At 57.1% G+C, this 20,433-nt stretch overlaps 2 protein-coding genes across 2 annotated transcripts; one reads left to right on the top strand and one right to left on the bottom strand.

The window, feature by feature from the left end:
- Positions 1-2,260: 2,260 nt before the first annotated feature.
- On the bottom strand, positions 2,261-10,841 carry LOC111154846 (hes family bHLH transcription factor 3). Its single transcript, XM_022514774.1, is given in 8 exon segments — positions 2,261-2,634; positions 3,012-3,093; positions 3,194-3,289; positions 7,622-7,675; positions 7,677-7,720; positions 10,264-10,336; positions 10,339-10,568; positions 10,679-10,841. Coding segments are annotated over 8 exon segments (1,116 nt in total).
- LOC111154890 (isoprenylcysteine carboxyl methyltransferase) lies at positions 10,816-20,062 on the top strand. The gene is made up of 5 exons (XM_022514835.1): positions 10,816-11,034; positions 11,877-11,965; positions 12,841-13,010; positions 13,783-14,000; positions 16,680-20,062. Exons 1-5 carry the CDS (start codon positions 10,840-10,842, stop codon positions 16,860-16,862), a joined length of 855 nt encoding a protein of 284 aa, XP_022370543.1. The 5' UTR covers positions 10,816-10,839; the 3' UTR covers positions 16,863-20,062.
- The last annotated feature ends 371 nt before the right edge of the window (positions 20,063-20,433 follow it).

The raw sequence follows: 20,433 nt of genomic DNA on the forward strand, positions 1-20,433 counted from the left end.
GGGAGGGTCAAGCCTAGGGGACCGGGCTCCATCTCTGCTTCTGAGGCCTCTCTGGCCCCTCACCGGGGGGTGGGGGGTGGTTAGGGGAGGGATGAGCTAATCACAGGTGAGCAAGGCAGGAAACTGCGGTATGGCCTAAGCCACAGGAGGGGCCGCCTCTGGCCAGTGCTGCCGTGCCTTCAAAGACCAACGGGCCATGTGGGGGCAGAGATCTCAGCTGGCCACTGTGGCGCCCACCCCTGCTCAGGCCCACCCATTTGTCACGTTGGGTTTTTAATCTGTGTACTTCATATCCGATGGCAATACTTGCAGGGAGACTTGGTACCCCAAAGTCCCTCCAGTTCTGGGTTTTACAGAAATAAAAAGGAGGGAGGACCCCAAACGGAGGAACCTGGAGCCTGGAGCTCCCTCTCACACTCCCTGAGCCTCCCAGGCCTATTGGCTGTGTTCATCAGCAGCGTGACCCTGGGCTCACAGGAGCAGGAGCCCTGTCTTCACACCACCACCCACCCAGAGCCAGGGATCCGTTTGTAGTTTTTTGACAACTGAGCATTTCTCTTCTGTACAGGATACAATAAAAACTTCCTATAATTTGCACCTGGCATTCCTAGGCTGCTTTCATGGAAACACCTTTCTAGAATACAGCAGCACTGCTCAGCCAGCTGCCCCAAACGTCTCTCCTTTGGGTTTGGAATCCCTCCTAGTGTGCCATCCTTTGGGTCGGTGCCCCTTTTCTATGCAACTACTGCAGGCTTCCCCCTGCCCCCCCCCCCCCCCCCCAGCGAGTGAGAACGGGCCTGGAGCAGCTACGGGATGGAGCTGTGGGGTAGGCACCAAGGCCCTAGTAGGAGAAGCGCTAGAAGGGCAGCTGGCAGCCTCAGCCTCAGGGACGGCCTCAGAGGCGTCTAGCCCCCATAAGGTTGGCTCAGGAGGGCTAGGGGCGGCGGGGGGGGGGGGTACCTTTCCGCTGCTCGCGGGCTCCGGTGAGAATTTGGAGTCGCCCCCTGGGTCCGCGGTGTAAGATCGTCACCTAGTGGCTGGTGGCGGAATTAGAGCGGCCGTCCCGGTCGCCGAGTCGCCTCCAACGCACTAGAAGGCGGAGACGCAAGAGGCCTGACCCCCCGACCCCACAGCGGAGACCCCCTCCCCGCCTGTGATCTAAAGAGCCTGGTGGGTGGAGTGGGGGAGCCGGCCGCTCTCCCCTGACTCTAATCAGAACGGGTTTGGCACGCCGCAGAGCGGGGGCACTCCTAAATGGGAACTGTTTTACGGAAAGTCGATTATTGGTTGTTCAAAAGATGCACCCAAGCAGGCATCGTGAGAGAAATGTGGACCTTCGTGGTCTCTTTATACCCATTTCACAGGTCTGCCCTGTCTGTATTCTGAATCTCGAGCGGGAAGTGCCAGGAGCTCTTCCCGGGCTCCGCGCGGTTTCCCGTCCCCGATCCCGGGCGCCGCTGGAGAACCGGGACCCCGGGCTAGAGTCCGAGCACAGCAACGACCTCGCTTTCGGACGAACAGCCGGGCGCCGAGCGCTCCGCGGTGGTCGAGGGTCGCGGGCTCTGCAGCAGCCCCAGAGGTCGGGAGGCCGGGACCCTGAGGATCCGCGCGCGGCGGGGCGTGGGGCGCACCGAGCGGTGGGCGGAGCATCTTGGGGCTGCCAGGCCAGGAGGGCTCCGGGAGGGGCCTCGGAGCGGGGAAGGCCTCGGAGAGCTCGCCTGCCGGGTGGGCTGCGCCGCGAGCCGAGGGGGTGGGGATCCGTGGAAGCCGAGAGGGTCCAAGGTGGGGGTGGGCTGGGGGCCCCTCGCCGGCGGGGCGGGACCCGGCGAGCTTTGTGCCGGTGGGAACCGGGCGTCCGCCGCCGGCTGAATGGGCCGGGGCGGGGCAGCGATTCTCCTCGCTGCGAGGGGTCCGCTCTGCGCCGCTGCGGACGGCGACCTTCCCACCGCGGCGTGGCCGCCGGGCGGGGGCGGGCTGCCCGCCGGGGGCCCTGGGAAAGAGGCGCAGCTTGGGACATCCCCTCCCAGCCCCACGAGAAGGTGGGAAGAGGGAGCGGGTCTGGCTTGAGTAGGTGGGGCTGGAAGGGCTGGATTGTGGTCCCCCGGCGGCCGCGAGGCGCGCGGCAGCCTCCCAGTCACCCCTGCCACGGGACCGGGACGGATGACTGGGGGTCCCGGCCATCACCGCAGGCGCGCTCTGAACAGTCTCTGCGTCTCCAGGCCGGACGGGGGCCCCCTTGAGTCCGAGGCGGCGCCGGGACTCACCAGGGCCGCCAAACGCCCAGACGCGGTCCCGGGCTCTCGGTGCAGCGGCGAGGTGCCGGCTGCGGCCCCGGGACGCTGGAGGACGGGCCGGGAAGACCTCCAGGGAAGAGGAGCCGGGGTGGAGGGGACCGCGAGCCGCCGGTGGCCGGAGCAGGGGCCCAAATGGCGGGGGCGCAGGGGCCGAGCGGCTCGGGTGCCTCCCGGCTCGGGCCGGCGCTGTCCATGGTGCTGTCACCTGCGCGCTCGTGCGCCAGGGGGCAGCGCAGGCCACCGCCGCCCTCTTCTCCGCGCCGCAGAAGCTGGCCAACGCCAGGCAGACAGCTGCGGAAGCCCGACGGGAACTCAGTTCCGAGGGGGACCGGCCAGAGCCCTGGGGGGAGGGGAGCGGACGGGAAAAATGTGAAGGGCAGGGAAGAATAGGAGAGGGGAGGAGGAAAGGAGAGGTGGGGAGACGGAAAAGGAGGGCAGAAGAGTGGCAGGGAGGGGAGGGGCTACGCAAACCGAATTTCCTTCCCAGGGTCCAGATCTTCGCCTACCCGGATTACAACTACACTAGCCAGCAGGGTCTTTGCGGCCTCCTGCCTCCAGCAATCTGGGGCCTTCTCCTCACCCAGCTGCCCACTGCCCCGAGCTTTCTTCTCCATCCTTTTTCCTTTATCTGGCCTTGTCATATCCATGGCTCTGACCCCAGAAGTCACCGCCCCTCCCCGCAGCTCTTTACCCCACCAGCTCCAGACGCCCTCCCACCTTGCACCGAGTTCTGAAGGCTTTTCATGTACTTGACGCTCAGCTCCAGTATGTCTGCCTTCTCCAGCTTCCGTTTCCGGATCTGCAGATCCGTGGAAAGGGCTCTTAGCTGGGCAGTCCCACTTAGAAGGGATGAGGCTGCGGATTGTATCACCTCACCCGTCCACCGCCCCACGTCTCACCTGGTGTGAGTAGTGTTTTTCCAGCAACGACTTCAGCTGCTCCAGGGACATGTTGATGCGTGCCCGTCGCCTCTTCTCCATCAGAGGCTTGGAGATCTGTGAAGGGGTGGTATTTTAGAGCAGGGCGACGGTCCTCTCACCCTCTGCCCCACGCCACCCCCGGCTTGGCCTGGCCCCCACTCTGTGCCCCTCAGGACCCCAGACCTTGCGGAAGCTGCTGGAGTGACCACTGGAGCTGGCTTGGGTCCCGGGCTTAGTGCCCATGGTGTCGTTATCTGTGGCTGTGGGAGGCAGTGTCGCCTTTATAGGGCTTCTCGTTTACATGTCAATGAGGCGCTCCTGGGCTCGAGGAACCCCGAGGGGGAGGAGATGAGAGGGGGATGCACTGTGAAATTCCCCACCTCCCTCTCTTCTCCCCGGCTTCAGCCTCACCTCCAGGAACCCTCTTTTTTTCCAAGGGACCCCTCTTCCCCTTTCTCAGGTTTTCCTTTATCCCTTTCACCCCCACCACTCCCTGAGTCTGAGGTCCCCTCCCATGCATACCCCTCCATGCCCTGTCCTGTCCCTGTGTCTAGTGCCCCTAGGTATTGAGCCTCACTACTAGGCCCCTTGCTGCCCCCTGTCTCCAAGCATTCTGGGGGGCACCCACTGAGGAACGTCCATGGGCCCATGGCTCTGAGCCTGGCTCATGACTCTGACAAGGTGCCGGGCCTCTCTGGGTCTGATGAAGATGCGGAGGCAAGGAAGACCCGCCAGCGATGCCTTTCTGCGGGTTTCACGCTCTGGCCGAACTGGCAACGCCACATTAGTCGCCCTAATGTCGGGACAATGCAGCGATTTTCTGCCTGTGGCTGCTCAAAGCCGGGGACAGGCTGGGCCCGAGGGGGCCAAGCAGAGACATGTGTCCCATTAAAGCGTGCAGCCCACCCTCGGGGCTATAGCCAGTCTTCTCTTGGCTGTGGTCTTGGACTGGGAGCTTTCCTGTGCTAAGGTGTAACCTGGGCACATGTACCCTCTGGCCCTGTTAGGCCCCCATCCACCTCTCCTAACTGGGGGGACGCTGCAGGCAGCCTCAAGCCTGGGCGAGTAGAACAGCACCCCCATCCTCAGTCCCTGATTTCCAGGCTGGACAAGTAGGGCTCTGACACTTCCCTCACAGCCTGCGAGTTTATTCTCACCAGCCTTCTCTTGGTTTCAACTAATGTAAGATGAGAGTAGGAAAGACACTGATCATGTGGGGAGAGCCCCATTCTGTGCTCTTGCAGGTCTGGGACCCCCAAACACTTTCCATTATTCGGGCTGTGGTTGGAGACCCAGGGAGCTCCGTGGAGGAAGCACCCACCGCAGGACCCCTTAGGGCGTACAGCAGGACTGGTGCGTCCCGGGTGGACCCTGGGAGCAGGACTCCAGTAGCTGTGACTGAGGGGCTGACGTCCAGAGGACTCCCAGGGTTCATACCGAGTTGTGTCCCTGTACTGGGCTCGCAGGGCCTCAGGTTCAGGGTTTGTAAAATGGGGTTGCGAACAATGCGGGCCCCCATGGCTGCTCCGGAGGGTGATGAAGCAGCGTGGACGCCGAAGTTCTGCAGTCGAGCCCTGCGGCAGGGGAATAAACAAATTGGCCTTTGCAGGGACTCAGCGTGAGGGGGAGGGGATATTGCTGGGGCCTGGGTGGGCCCCCTCACCCCCGCCGCCCGGCTCTGTGGAGCCCTGGCGTCTTCTCCCCCGACACCCGCCCCCCGGCCCCCTCCGGCCGTATTGAAGGGCCCTGCCCGGGCAGAGGCGTTCTCAAGCCCGAGCAGCGTGGAGAATCGCGCCCCGCCCTCCTTTCAGGCATAGGTTGCGTGGCCCGCAGCCCCGAGGTGCTCTTCGGCCCCGGCCGTCAGACCCGCAGGCCGGATCAGGGCCGGGCCAGGCCGGGCCGGGGTTGGGCGGCGGGGCCGAGGCCGGACGGCCGGCGTTGGCACGCGCCGGGCAGCTTTGAAGCGCCGGGGCTGGCCGGGCCCCACTGGCCTCGGTGCGTTCCTCCGGCTTGGGGCGGTGGCGGCTCGGTACAAAGGCGCCGCGGGGCAGGCGGGCGGCGCGGCTGGGCACAAAGGGGGCAGCCGAGTGTTAAGGGCATTGTGCCGGCCCCACAAAGCCCGCCCGCGCCCGCCCCCTCGGGGCCAAACTCCTGGCGCCCCGCCGCGCGCAGGCTTCCAGCTGCTGCACATCTGCACGGAAGCTGGGCGCGCGCCTCGCTCTGCGGGTCTCCCTCACCCCCGCCCCCGCTCCTGAGCCGCGCGGGCTGCGGGGCAATTTGTCCTCTAATTATGATCCCTCCCCATAAACCGCCGCCCGCGCCTTTCAGCGCCGCGTATTAGCAAACCAATGGCCCTCCGCACAGCCCTCGCGGTAAGCCCCCTCTCCAGAGTTAGGGCCTCCATAAAGGGGCCCGCGGGCCGCCCCTGCCCGCATCCCGGCATCCGCAGCCCCTCGGGCCATCGCTCCTCTCGAGCCCGAGCCGAGGGCTCCCGGCCGCGCTGGGTGGGGCCGCTCACGTGGGTGGCTTAGTGTTTTCCTAAGCAGTGGAAAATTGACCGCAAAATGAGCTAATTCGCAATGTTCTGCTTTGGCTGCGGGCGGCGAGGCGGGCGGGGAGGCCAAGGCTGGACTCGCAGCCGTCAAATTCCGCCCCCCGCCCACTTAATGGGCCTCCGGCTCCGCTGCGCCCTACCCCTACCCAGGTACCACCCCCGCTGCGTCCCGCCCGCCCCCATCCCCCAGCCACACACACACCTAGGCTGATGGCCTCCCTGCTTTCCCGGTTTCCCACTCCCAGCGTGGCTCGGCCGCCACGAACAGCCCTTAAACCGACTGAGGGTCCCGCAGACTCAGGGCAGAGAGAGATCCCGGTGCGGATTCCATCCCCCCTCTCCCCCTCGCCGCGGGCTTTTTCCCGTGCCCGGGAAATCCCCCACTTTACCCGCAATTCGGGCTCCTGGGTAGCCGCCTCCCCACTAAGACCCAATTCCTCTCCTCCCTCCCCCACTCTGTTTCCAGGTCCTGAGCCTGAGCCTCCCACCCGCACTCATAGGGAGGCGGAGCTCCGGAGGGGAGCGTAGAGGTAGGAGAGGCGATTTCTGAGATGCGGGGTGCGGCACCCCCCACTCCCTTATCTGAGAGCAAGCTGGGCAAAGTACTCTCGGGCTGCAGGGAAGGACATAGACCAACTTAGAACCCCAGCTTATGCAAACTGGGATGTAGGCCACCGACTCCCTTTCCATCTTTAGCATCTGGAATCCCTAGGGGGCCTCTGCAAAGGAGCACAAGTTCTGGCAAAGCGCTGGGGAGATCCAGGCTGTCCTTTGCTCATTCAAGGAAAAAATTCCTTCTATAGTTCTGGAGGCCTCTGGGGGCTTCCAAGAATACTCAGAGCCCTCAGCTTCCTCCGACTTGAGAATTTAAGGCAAAAAGTGACCTCCCTTCCCACGTTGGGTTTTCTCAACTTTGGCAAAAGAAAGAACATTACAGAGCAACCGAGGTCTGGAAAGGAAGGGAGTGGAGTTGCAGGTCCCAGGACAAGAACCAGACTGGATATTCCACCAGCCCTCCCGGGTGATGGCCCTGCGTAGCCTCTTCACCCTGGGTGAGAGCCCCTTCCCTTCCTCCAGCACCCAGACATTGAAAGCAATACTAACTGGTGAGTGCCACAGAGGCCACCGAGGGTGAGGGGGGAGAGAAAGGCACTGTGGGTCTCTGCAGATGCATTTCAAAGTGGAATGAAGTGATTGCTTCATGTAATTAACTATCGGGACACAGCAAAACTCTGAAATGGCTCAGCCCATTGTCTCCAGATGGGGTTGGAGAGGCTGCGATTGTTTAACTCTCTTTAGCTGTGTTGCAACTCGGAATAGCCCGGCCGCCAAGGGCCCTCCAAGGGACAAAGGCTGGGACTGCGTTGAGTGCCTCGACACTGAACCGGGCTGGCCCAGCTCAGAGAGAGTGAATTCAGAGACACCCCTATTGTCCTAGCCCTTTGTGTCTCTCCCCAGCTGGCTCTAATCTTTAAATATTTACCCGGCCCTTTTGTGCACATATGACTTATGCACTTCGGGCTGATGGGCTCATAAATTACGCATCATTTCCCCGTTTCCAGACTAGAGAGAGGGGACTTTCATGCCTGGAGCCCAGAATAGCCAGAGGAGGGAGAAAAAAAGCTTTGGAGGATCAGGGTTCCCTCCTGGGGAGAGCAGCAGCTACACTGAACAGGCCCCCCCAGGCCTCCACGTGGGAAGTGGATGGGACAGAGGAACTGTGAGTGACAAGGAGCCCCCAGGAGGCCCCCTCTAACAACAACTGACCAGGGACCCACCAGCAGGGAAGAGGGAGAGGCCCGTTCTCAGACTTTTTATGTGGTGTCGAGTTTGGACAAGAACAAACTTCTCACCCTGGGAAGCTGGTGTGGGTTGAGGGGCTTGGAGACGCCTCCAGCTTGCTCTGGGGGATCCCCTCTCCATACATTCTCCCTTGCTCCGTCAAGGAACCCCGTTTAAGAAAAAGAGGGTAATTTCATCTCAGCCTGCAGTTTAACTTGGGAGACTCGAGGCGGTTCTTAGGACTCTCGAAACGGGAGGAATCCCCTCTTGGGCTCAGGGTGGAAAGCCACGGCGGCTGGTGGGCGAAAGGCAGGACGAGGGGGGCACAGGGGAGACCCTGTGGAGGGACCTTCCTGCATGAGAAAGGGCTCCCTTTGTGCATGCCTCTGGGCTCCAAGAACAAAACACATTCAAATGCTTATTTACAAAAGAAAGCAAGTGAGGCATCCCAGGGCTGAGTATTTTACCTTTATGTTCTTCTATTTTTATGGGCTTGTTGTTCTTGTGCCTGGGGAGGACGCTGGAGAAATGGACCCAGAGTGGATTTTTTTTTTTTAAAGATTTTATTTATTTATTTGACAGAGAGAGATCACAAGTAGACGGAGAGGCAGGCAGAGAGAGAGAGAGAGAGAGAGAGAGAGAGAGAGAGAGAGGGAAGCAGGCTCCCTGCTGAGCAGAGAGCCCGATGCGGGACTTGATCCCAGGACCCTGAGATCACGACCGGAGCCGAAGGCAGCGGCTTAACCCACTGAGCCACCCAGGCGCCCCTAGAGTGGATTTTTTTGACCAGATTGCTTCCCTCTCTGGTAGGAAAGTGGGTCTCAGTGTATGTATTTCTGTCCATATTGCCCTGTGAATTACTGTTTCTCTGGGTATCCGTCGATCTGTGTGTGACTCGGTTTCTCTGGGTCTATGCCACTGTGTGCACATATTTGCTTACTTGCCTCTTTCCTATGTTACTGCTCTATGAGCCGTGGGCCCTGACAGATTCAGCAACTCCAGGTACTTCTAAAAATCCCCCTTCCCTCTGGTCCGGCCATCCCTGGCAGGGGACTGTTTCCCCTCTTTCTTCCTTCTCCAAGATGGAGCTGATCGAGAGGTATGGTCTACACGGAGGTCGTGGATAGAGAAGAGAGTGTTGCTCAGGCTCACCAAACTGGATTTCCAGTCACCCTGTGCCCCCAGAATGGGGATGGTCCCTGGGGTGCATCAGGGCCCTAAGTCAGTGTGGACAGCAGATGGCAACAGCCAGAAAAGGGGGCTTCCTGGGAGCAGTTCTCTGCCCCAGGACGAGACTCACTCCCAGGAGTGAAGATGCAATTATTCTCTGGGGTCCCTGAGGCGTCCCAGAATTGGGGGAGAGGTACTGAGTTTGGGTGAGAGCATCAGAAATTGGGGGCAGTGCTGGGAGCGTGAGTTCTCAGCCTCCAGCAACACCATGCCTCCTTCCTACGTGGTACTACAACTAGGCAACTTTGGATTTTAAAAACATTAAGTCTCTTTTCAATTCCCATGAACCCAGCTTAGCATATGTTTTCTGAGCATCATTTATTTTATTTTTTAAGATTTTACTTATTCATTAGAGAGAGAGAACACAAGCAGGGGGAGAGGAAGAGGGAGAGGGAGAAGCAGACTCCCCACTGAGCTGGGAGCCTGACATGGGTCTTGGCTTGATCCCAGGACCTGGAGATCATGGCCTGAGCTGAAGGCAGACGCTCAGCCATCTGAGCCACCCAGGTGCCCCTCAGCATCATTTAAACATGGTACTGGGCTTTGCAGAATGTTATCAATACCTGATAGTGAAATGAGGATTCCTGTATTATAGGAAGCTGAGATTTGGACATGATTTGTCCAAGGTTACAAAGCTGGGCCCTGGCAGTGCTGAGACGAGGATTCAATCCCAGGCTCTCCATCCTTCCCTGAGCTCAGCTGCTTAGACACCAGGCCTCCTGCCAGGTCCTGTGGGGACAGAAGAGGATGGGGCAGCTAGCAGCTCAAATGCAGGTCTGGGTGACTGCAGTGCACACCTTGCCTGGTCTCAGCACTCTCTGACCCACTACTCTGGGCTCCAGCCTCTCCGGGGGCCTGTCCCCTATCCCAACTCAGGCTTCCTTTCTCCTGCCTGAGTCTGCAAACTTGGTGCCCGCCCCCCCTCCCTCTCCATCAATGTCCTTGCTCTCATTTCCAGCGTAAAGCTGCCAGTCCCTGAGTGCCCCAAGACCTAACTCCAGCATCCCTCCCATGCGGCCCCCTAACCCTCTGCCTGCCCACCTGCAGGCCCCTCCTGGGTGTCCCTCTCCCTCCTCTCCATTCTTCCCTGGCTCCTATCCCACTCCCACCCCTCCAAAGTTTATTCCAGTCACTCCTCTACTTGTCTTTCCCCTTCATCACCCCTCTGTGAGCTCCCCTGGGGGAGGCCATGAACACTTTTTTAAAAAAATTCCGATTTAAAAAGTAATGTATGTTGATTGTGCACAATATGGAAAATACAAAAGTATACACAGAAGACAGTGGAAGTCACCCACTGTTCTGTCACCCGAAGATGACCGCCGTTAAAAAACTGTGGCTTCTACTCCCACGGTTTCTCCAGGCTCACACGTCTGCTTTTGCTCCCCTAAGCGAAGCCAGGGTCGCCCTGTAAAGTTCCGTACTCTGCCTTTTAAAAGCGGGTGTCTGCTGAGCTCTTCCACGACTGCCAACATTCTCCCTCACCGCGAACTGAAGTGGGCGGTCACCCCGCGCGCAGAGTCCGGGTGTGGGTTTCCGGCTGCCTCCGGGGCAGGGTCCCAGCGCGGAAGCAGCCCGGGCTCCCAGCTCGCGGACTAGCTCGCGCCTGCGCGCCCGAGGGTGTCAGTTTCGCGGGGGGACGGTGCGGGGCTGGCCGAGGGCCGGGTCGCTTCGACTTCTTCGGACGGGGGCATTCTTGAGTTTGGGGTTCCTTTCTGGCAGACGCAGGCGGCCACTTCTCGGCCCGGGACCCGGGTGCCCCGCTGCCCCGCCCGCCGTTCGCCCCTCGTCCTGGGTCAGGAGTTCCCGGGGGGAGGGAGAGGGCTCGGGGAACTGGCAGGGCGGGGCCACAGACGGGGCGGGGCCGTGGGCGGGGCGCTCCCGCCAAAGCTGGGGGACACTCCCCATGGAGCGGTGGTATCGCGAGAGCTCGCGGGAGGCGCGGCGGCTCCCGGCAGCCGCACTTCCCGGTCGGCGGCGGCGGCGTAGTGCGCAGGCGCGGCGGGCGGGTTTCCCCGGGCTACAGCCGGCGCCGTCGCCAGCTCGTCGGCCGCCCGGCGCCATGGCGGGCTGCGCGGCGCGGGCTCCGCCGGGCTCCGAGGCGCGCCTCAGCCTCGCCACTTTCCTGCTGGGCGCCTCGGTGCTCGCGCTGCCGCTGCTGACGCGCGCCGGCCTGCAGGGCCGCACCGGGCTGGCGCTCTACGTGGCCGGGCTCAACGCGCTGCTGCTGCTGCTCTACCGGCCGCCGCGGTACCAGGTGCGGGCCGGGCGGAGGCGGGCCGGGGCCGGGCCGGGGCCGGGGTGAGGGCGGGAGCCCGGTGGGTTGGGCACGGCGCGCGGCTCGGTCCGGTCGGGGTCGGGAGCTGGGCCTGCGGGGGACGGGGCCGCTTCCCCTGGGCGTGTTCTTCATCCGCGAGTTGAGGCGGCGGGAGGGACGCAGCCTCGCCAGGCTCGGGGCTCAAGGGGCGCGGGCCTCCGCGTCTCCGGCGGAGTGGGTGGGAAATCGCAGTTGGTGCTGCTCGGCAGCTGCGGCAGAGGCGCGTGGGGTGGGGAGGGAGCGGGCCCGCGAGTTCTTTTACGTAATTTAAGGTGTGGAGACTTACCTGCTGCCAAGTGTCAGCTCAGGGGCGCCCGCACTGACTCGGAGTCGCGCTTGCCCGGACCAGCTTCGCTGCGTGGTCTTGGGAAAATCCTGCCGGTAAACGAGGTTCCTGCGGTTTTCCCACGGCTCAGGATAGCGAAAGCAGCAATCCTAGCGATGGCAGCTGGATCCAGGGGGCACCTGCTCTCGGTGCGTTACGTGCGTGCTCCTCACAGCAGCCCCCAGGGCTGGGTCTGTGGTTACCCTCATCGTGTGTGTGAGGAAGCCCGAGGGCCAGAAAGGCTGAGGAACTTGCCCAAGGCCACACCGCCAGAGAGGGGCGGCGGCGGCGGCATCTGAGCCCAGACCTCCCTGCTTCACCCTGTTATCGCCGAGCACGGCAGCGGTACTGGGTTGCCGGCAGCCTGCTTGTCCCAAGAAGTGGGATGTGTGCTCCTGAGTGCCGGCGCGTGCTCCCGGAGCAGCCCGGTGACTGAGCTGGTTTGGGTCCGTTTCAGATAGCCATCCGAGCTTGTTTCCTTGGCTTTGTGTTCGGCTGCGGCGTGTTGCTAAGTTTCAGCCAGTCTTCTTGGAATCACTTTGGCTGGTAAGAATACTTGGGGGAATAATGGTTTTGAGGCGAGGGTGGGAGGATCAGAGGGTCGGACGTGGTGTGTCCTCGTCCCTTTGTCTCATCTCTGAGTGGCGGAAGGTCTCTAACTCCCACCTAGACTCCTAGGTCTTGAACCCCAAGAGCTTGTGCCCACTGGTTGCGTCTGCTGCAGGCAGAAACGGGTCTCCCGGGCACCCTCCCGGCTGCTGCCCTCATCAGTAATATCAAGAGCCCTTCCCAGAAGAGGGTCCAGGTCCTCCGTGACAGGACGGGGCAAGGCTCAGGCTCGTCTTCACAGGCCTTTTCCGGCTCTAATTTCTGTTAGGTCACCTCTAGTGCCTCCCCCACGGCCAGTGTAGGATTGTCCCCTCCACTATGATTTCAGGCCCTTCAGCCTTCTAGTCCCTGACCTGGATATGAACTGGTGGCTTCAAGGTAAAAAGCTTTATCTCCTGTTGTCAGTACTCTGAGCCATCTAATCCCTCTTCGCTGGAATTACTTGTTTTGTTGAACTTTTGTATTCAACATACATCACTGCTTTGGTGTTTGTTATGCCCCTCTTTCATATTTTACAGGGTGTAGTATCATTTTTACCAGGCTGTGGGCCCATAATGCCTTCCCTACCTATGTTCGTTTGGTCTATTACATCCCACATGTAGTCCTTTTAAAACCCCACCTTCTGCAAACCTGAGCAGTCGTGTTACAGGTGGGTGCCCGCTGTCCACTCTCACAGAGGTAGCAACGGGGTCTTCTCTTAGAATTCAGGGACAGTTCTGCAGACCCAGATTCGTACTTTGAGTTATGGCTGACTTGATTCCCTTGCCCCAGCTTCCCTTGCCCAACCTCTCTGTCTTTTTGTTTTTAAACAGGTACATGTGCTCCTTGTCACTATTCCATTTTTCGGAGTACTTAGTCACAGCAGTCAATAACCCCAAAAGTCTGTCCTTGGATTCCTTTCTCCTGAACCACAGTCTGGAGTACACAGTAGCTGCTCTTTCTTCTTGGATAGAGTTCACACTAGAAAATATCTTTTGGCCAGGTCAGTGTGTCCTACTTTCTCTTCCAGAGGGGAGAAGGGTGGTTTTGTGCAGGCCTGAGGACAGTGACTTGGGTTTACCTCTCAGGTATAATCTCCTGGAGTGATTTTCCCCAGATCTCAATCCTCACTAAGCTCTTTATAGAGGACAAGCAGAGCCCGTGAATTCCACTGCTGGATTTTGAATGGAGGACGGGTTGACCGTTTGCCCGAAGCCTGCCGTAACATGCCACACTACCTAACGTACCAACCCGTGGTAGCTGCAGTCCTAACCGTACAGTCAGACACTTGCATCTGTTCATTTTCTGTGACTTGAGACTTTTCTTGTGACGATTTTATTAACAAAAAGCTGTACATCTGAAGCCTGCTCTCAAATTGAACTTTCCACAGCAAATTAAGTAAAATGTATGTGGTTCCCAGGATTCAGTAAAGAGCCAGGGCGGGAGACACTAGATCCTTCTCTGCTTCCCTTAGCTCTCCTTGTCCCCAGGGGAGGCAGTGGGGCATGTGGCAGAGGAACATGGATGGGGGGTCCGTCAGGTCTTCGCCAAGATGCTCTGGTTGGCTTGTTGGCACTTTGAACGGATGAACAGCACAACTTAGGGCATGTGTTTTGCTTATAGTTAAGTCTTAATGTGATGACAAATGCGGATTGCCCACTGGCGTGTTTCCTCATGTTGCAGCCTTGGAAAAATAGGTTAATTTTAAGCATCCGCAGGGTGAGCACCACAGTCCGGTGTCTTCACTTCCTGTTTCTCACCTGTCTCTCCTCCAGAACTGAAGCAGATCACCTGGCTCAGTGCAACGGGGCTGCTCATGGTGGTCTTCGGAGAGTGTCTGAGGAAAGCGGCGATGTTCACCGCCGGCTCTAATTTCAACCACGTGGTGCAGAATGAGAAATCAGAAACCCACACCCTGGTGACAAGTGGAGTGTACGCTTGGTTCCGGCACCCTTCCTATGTTGGGTGGTTTTACTGGAGTATTGGAACCCAGGTATAGTATCAGAATTGACAGTGGTTGCCTTTAATTTCTTTTACTTTTTTAAAATTGACATAACTCACATACCATAAAATTCACCATTTCAGAGTGTCCAATTCAGTGGATTTCAGTGGATTTCTTAGATTGTTGGTCTCCTTTAAATAGGTACATCTGCCCCTTGTCGTGTTTTGAGTGAGAACGAAATAAAACGCAAAAGAACTGATGTAGTCCTTAACATTTTTTTACTATATGCCTAAAATCTGGGTGTCCTAAACTTGTAAGCTCCTGGTGATTCTAGGTGCTATGCCCATTCCCTGCTTCTTTAACTTAGATCTGGAGCACTTCAGTTGGGTGAGGACAGAGACGGGGCTTTGCGGGGAGAGAGCCTTCTGCTGCTCAGGTGGATTCTGATTTTCATTAGAAGCTGCTGTTGATGAGGCCAAGGTCTGGATTAGACTTAACGTGAGCTACGGAGGTTTGTTCTGTCTAAGATTGCAGACCAAGCCTTGTTTCCTGCCTGTTGCCTCTTAAATATGTTCTCTTGGTCCTAGAAAGACTTGGCCAGAGAATGCGACCAGAGCTTAGGACACTCCTCACCTCTTTGGGAAAATCCAGTCTGGGGCCCCCAAGCGTTCCATTGGCAATGCATGGTCTGTTGGGGACTCTCTGGTGACCCCCAGTGGTTAGAAGGGGCAGGACAGTGCACACAGGACTTATTTTAATACTTGCATTTCTGAAACCTAACACTGCATCAGCAGTCGTATTCCCTGAGAACAAGCTGACGGTAGTTGAATCCGCCTACATACGGAAGTGCTCTAGGAATGAAGTTTGCCCACCTCTGTGACCATAGATCTTTTCACACTGTCACCCAGTACACATGCGTGTATAAAAGTGGAACAGGCCTTTCCCAGGATAGTACTTACTGAGTACAAAATACCCTGTTCCTTGTCTTATTTGTAGTTCTATTTATGATGCAATGAATGGGTTTCAGGGCTCAGGAACAGGTTGAGGCCTGCAGTTGGGAAACCCCACCGCAGGGTGTGGCGGCTGTGAGCGCGCTGGCTGCAGATCGCCTACAGGGCCAGTCCTGGCTTCCGGGTCGGCTGCTTAGCCTGCCTGCCCTCACACATTGAGCACAGCAGTGCCACCCCAGGGGCTTGCTGTGGGGGCTGTTTGGTTGGAAAGAGCTTGCTGGGGCTTGAAACACAGCTAAGTACCCAGTAAGCAGTGATGGGAATAAGAAGTCAAGGGCATGTGCCTGACTTTCTGGGTGGAAGTTGCCCCCTTGGGGAGGACATGTGTCCATGGGGGTCCGTCAGAGTGGACAGGGGTGGAGTGGTAGGTTTCCCACACAGCACAGAAGTTCCTGAGAGCGGGGAGATGTTCTTGGCCTGGAGGGGTTGTTTGGCAGTGTCTCAGTGGGGAAAGATGTTCTCAAAGTGGGAAAAGCACATGAGTAAGGAGGTGACGGCAGTCCAAGTGGGTACAGCCCAGGGGAACGGGGCTGGAGGAAATGACTAAGGCACAGCTTTTCTTGGTTTGGGCAAGGGAGTGGTTTGAAGACTGGTGATTTCACAATAGCACTGTATATGGTATAGGGTTAGGGCGAGGGGGCGAGGAGGAGGGGCGAGGTAGCTGTGAGGGGTATGTGTGTGTATGTGTGAGGGTGTGTGTGTGTGTGCGTGAGCATGGAACGAGAAGGGGCAGGCTGGGAGCTCCACAGGAACTCACACCTGGGGTGGGATCGGGAGCTGCTGTCACCTGCCCTGAGGACTGAAATCTGAAAAGTTGGCCTTGTATTTTTTTTTTTTTAAGATTTTATTTATTTGACAGACGGAGACCACAAGTAGGCAGAGAAGCAGGCATAGAGAGAGGAGGAAGCAGGCTCCCTGCTGAGCAGAGAGCCCAATGCGGGGCTCCATCCCAGGACCCTGGGATCATGACCTGAGCCAAAAGCAGAGGCTTTAAACCACTGAGCCACCCAGGCGCCCGGCCTTGTATTTTTTAATTAGTTTTATTTTTTAAAGATTTTATTTATTAATTTGTCAGAGAGCACAGGAGTGAGCACAGCAGGGGGAGCACAGGCCGGGGGGGGGCGGGGATGCAGACTCCCCGCTGAGCAGGGAGCCCGATGTGGGAATTAGTCCCAGGACCCTGGGATCATGACCTGAGCCAAAGGCAGATGCTTAATCAACTGAGCCACCCAGGCATCCTGTGAAAAGGTGATCTTTTAATTTTTAGATCTCTCTGATATAAGAGGAACCACCAAGGGGTGCCTGGGTGGCTCAGTGGGTTAAAGCCTCTGCCTTCGGCTCAGGTCGTGATCCTAGAGTCCCAGGATCGAGCCCCACATCGGGCTCTCTGCTCCGCAGGGAGCTTGCTTCCTCCTCTCTCTGTCTGCCTACTTGTGATCTCTGTCTGTCAAATAAATAAAAACAATGTAAAAAAAAAAAAAAGGAACCACCAAAAAGTGTCTAGAAAAAAACTATAGTGCTCAGTGTTTGTTTAGCTCTAATGTGAAAGGAGTGGTAAGGTTTCAGTGAATGGCCTCAGGTCTCAAAGACCCTAGTAGTAGTCTGAGAGTCTCTTGGGCTGTTGTCAGGAAGTCCTATGTGGATATTCAGGAGAAACAGGTGCTACTGAAGTGCTTGGTGTCAGGACACTGACCCTGATCACCTTCGTGTCCTCCGCCAGGTGATGCTGTGTAATCCCATCTGTGGCATTGGCTACGCTCTGACAGTGTGGCGGTTCTTCCGAGATCGAACAGAAGAAGAGGAGATCTCGTTAATTCACTTTTTTGGAGAGGAGTACCTGGAGTATAAGAAGCGGGTGCCCACGGGGCTGCCTTTTATAAAAGGGGTCAAGGTCGAGCTATAACACAGCTGGAGCGGGCCGGGCCAGGCCCAGAGGCCTCACACTGCACGTGGCCTGGGCCGTGGCTGCCCCGCGTCAGCCGCTCTGCAGAATGGATTTTCTGAACCATTTTATATGTCACCAATTACTCTTCTGGAATATCACTCAAGACCAGTGGTCAGAAGGCCTTAGGACCAAAGGACCCACACCCTAGAGCAATCTGTTCTTGGGCTGAATGAAGGTAGGACACAGATTGAAGATGGACAAGGAGCTAATAACAGCAATATTCGACATTGAACCCCTAGAAGGGCCCTGGTGACAGCCCAGGCCGCGCAGCATCCCCCACGAGGCATTTAGTGTAACAAGGACCCCTTGGGAGCGGTGGGCTCGCTCATCACTGAGTGAGGCTTCTTTGGCAGGAAGGGGTACGTGGGCAACAGCGCTTAGTGCTAGAAATACATTCAGAATCCTTAACCGAACAACACAGACAGCACAGCTTTGACCTTCTCATTTCTGTGCTTACGTGCATGAGCATCTATACAGTTTTAAAGATAATTCTTTATAAGGCACTTTGGCTCTTAATATATTTAATCGTATTTGCATATCTATTTTTATAAATAGCGGTATAAATTTCAAGGGGGCTTAGTGTTCCGAGCCCCAACTTTTATTTGGCAGAAGGCCAGCATGGACATCTCCAGATGCTTTGGCTGAGTGGCTTTGTGTTAACAAGGGCGCCCCAAGCCAGGCAGACTGTGGGCCCCTGTGGCTTTCCCCGGGGTCCTGGCTCCTGCTCTTCTCCCGAGAGGGGGCTGTTATCGGTGACAGGCATGTTGGAAGATGTGTCATTTTTCCTTTATCCAAGAAATGCTAACTGAACGCCCGCTCTGTATAAGGCCTGTTAACCACTGGGAAGTGCTCTCCTCGTTTCTTTGCGGTTTTAGTCTTACCGCGTCACAGCTCATATTTTTGTGTTTCCATGGAAGTCTCTTAACTATTGATTTCTATATTCTGTTCTCAAAATTCCACCAACTCTAATGCCATGACAGACTGTTCGAGCGTATATAACTACACAATTCAAGCAAGTCCGCTCACAAAAGTCTTAAATAGAACAAATGATCCCAACTGAGAATTAGTATTTTTGTTTTTCCAGTTTGGGGAGAGTGGTTGGCTTTAACTGCATCAGCTTTAAGGCCCTGGTTTAATTCTGGACAAGAGAGGGCCTTGGTCTCAGCACGAAATCCTTCCTGCAGTTGGCAGTGGCCGTTACCAAGAGCCGAGAGCTGCCCAGCGGCCACGCCATGCCCGGCGGCTTTCAGGAGCCACTTAACCTTTCCGTGCCTAGACTCCCCATCTGTAGAATGGGGTCGATACCACCTACCTCACAGAGGTGTTGTGAAAACTTAGAAGAACAACGTCAGACGTTTCTGATCCTTAGGAGAGACGGCGTAAATGGAATCTGCACCGTGCGAGATGGCACAGACGCGGACCCAGTCGGCCGTACCAGACGCTGGAGCTCTGTGTTCAGAAGAGCGTGTTACCAGCTCAGAAGTAGTACTGACTTCTAGATTCCATGGCCTAATTAATTTTTTCGTTATTATATATACCAAAGAGGTTTACGGGTTTGTTGATTCCTGGGATGACTCTCTCCTGGTGTGAGTGGACCTGCCATCGGCCCTCGAGAGGGCCTTGCAGCCAGACCGGCCGAGGCCGCTGCCGCAGCTCTCAGCAGCCAGTCGCTCCGGCACGGACGCTGCCCAGTGGGCGCCGACGCGCTCTTACCCTGGGAACTCGAGTCGCGTTGTCCTGGCCGGCTCTCCGGACCACACTTAGCAAAGCCCGCGCCGCTCCTCAGGGCTGCAGACTGCAGGAGGGCGTGTCTGGGGCATCGGGAGGCGCCCCACCTTCTTGAGGGAAAGCTCTGCGCCGCATCTGACAGGATCGGACCAGCTTTCGCTCCCCCCGGGTGCGGGGTGGGGGGCGCCGTGAAGTTGTGTTTAATAGATGGAGAACAGCTCCTGACGGCCCCGAGCTCTGTGGACAGAAAGTGATCTCAGCTTTGTCCGCCTGCTGGAGTTCGCGAAGCCCACCTTGCCGCCAGGCCCTTGAGCTCAGGAGGCAGGCCTGGTGTTTCTGCGGTGAGATGCTGCTGTCGCACCGCCTGGCTTTAAAGAGCAGTCCCGTGGGTGGGAGTAGGGAAACCCCCCCCCGCCCCCGACCTGTACACCCAGGGAGAAGTCAGCAGTTACTTGGGGAGAAAAGATGAGCTACTTCGGGGAAGACTTGGCAGGTGATTGACTTTCATCTAGTACTGACGTTCTCAGATTATTTTTAACTTTATAAATTTAGCAGTGACGTTGTACCCGGCAGAGAATCAGGTTAATGAAGTACAGGCTTTTTGGGTATTCCCTAAAGCTTTTTGGGTAAAGGCCACATCACCAGTTCCCTCAAATTAAGAAACTGTCAAGAGATGACTGACTTTTTCCATTGCGGGTTTTAAAGTGGAGATTCTTAAATGGAGAAAAGGCAGTGCATGGAACAAAGCTACTCTGAAGGAGCGTGAAATGAAACCGTCTGAGGATTTGCAGGCTGGGGCCGAGAAGAGCAGCTTACAGGAGAGGAAGTGAGTGGCGTGAGCCCGGCTGAGAGCGAAAGGCGGCGCACCCCACTGGCCATCATCTGTAGGAACTGCTTCTTGAGCCTAGAGACTAAACTTTATTAATCCCTTGCATTTATTTAACACTCTGAATGATTGACATGATAGAGAAATACTCCTAAACCGTACTCGTGTTACTAGCTTAGGCTCAGGAGGGTCGGCCGTAGCTCAGGCTCATTCTGGCAGCAGTCCCTCCGTCACAGGTACAGTTAACCACTGTCCCTTCTCTGCACTTTCTTACTGCCTTAGATAGTTGTGATCTCCCACCGCCACCTGGCTTCTGTAGTGGCTTGATGAGGCTGGTGGGGGAGGCTTGCGCTCTGTGCCCTGCTGTGAGAGCTTGCCGCCTTGCCCTGGGCCTGGAGCGCCAGCCGTCGGGGCGGTGGTCCCAAGCGCTTGCTCTACAGGAAGCCGTCCCGTAGCTAGGAGAGTAATTTAATGGAGTAATTATTCTACTCTTCTTTTTACATGCAGAAATGTTTATTTAAATATTTTAAATTGGATTTTCTTTCACAGATACTGAATATTCTTTCCAATTCTTAAATAAAACTGTACTTGATTTCACTATGAACCGTAGCGTGGTTGTGTGGGATGTCATCCCGTCACCTCTAAGAAATGTCCAGGACCTACCGCATGAAACCAGATGTATTTTGCCCACTCAGTTCAGTTCTGAATTCTGATCTCTATAGCCGGTCCTTTATGACAAGTTCCTCCTGCCCTGTAGGCCCCCGGGGGTTTGTGAGGCTGTGGAACGAGCGTGTCTGTGCCCCAGAACAGCAGGGGCAGAGGCTCTGGACGTGGACGTGATGCTGTCAGGTACTGACGTGCTGGTCTCCCTGGCACATGGAACCCATTTGCTGCTGGAAACCATTGAACAAGCTGGATATCTGCTTAAAATGTGACTGTGGACATTTTTATCTCCAAAATGAAATTTTAGGTCAT

Source organism: Enhydra lutris, unplaced genomic scaffold (genome assembly GCF_002288905.1).
Source record: "Enhydra lutris kenyoni isolate GAN:26980312 unplaced genomic scaffold, ASM228890v2 scaffoldscaffold38, whole genome shotgun sequence".
In the NCBI taxonomy this organism is placed as follows: domain Eukaryota; kingdom Metazoa; phylum Chordata; class Mammalia; order Carnivora; family Mustelidae; genus Enhydra; species Enhydra lutris.

What these genes read in the sequence shown, in the direction of transcription:
- LOC111154890 (XM_022514835.1), top strand. Translation starts at nt 10,840, where the DNA reads ATGGCGGGCTGCGCGGCGCGGGCTCCGCCGGGCTCCGAGGCGCGCCTC. An exon ending in ACCGGCCGCCGCGGTACCAG is followed by an intron (nt 11,035 to 11,876) that starts GTGCGGGCCGGG and finishes GGTCCGTTTCAG; the next exon opens with ATAGCCATCCGAGCTTGTTT. An exon ending in TCTTGGAATCACTTTGGCTG is followed by an intron (nt 11,966 to 12,840) that starts GTAAGAATACTT and finishes GTTTTTAAACAG; the next exon opens with GTACATGTGCTCCTTGTCAC.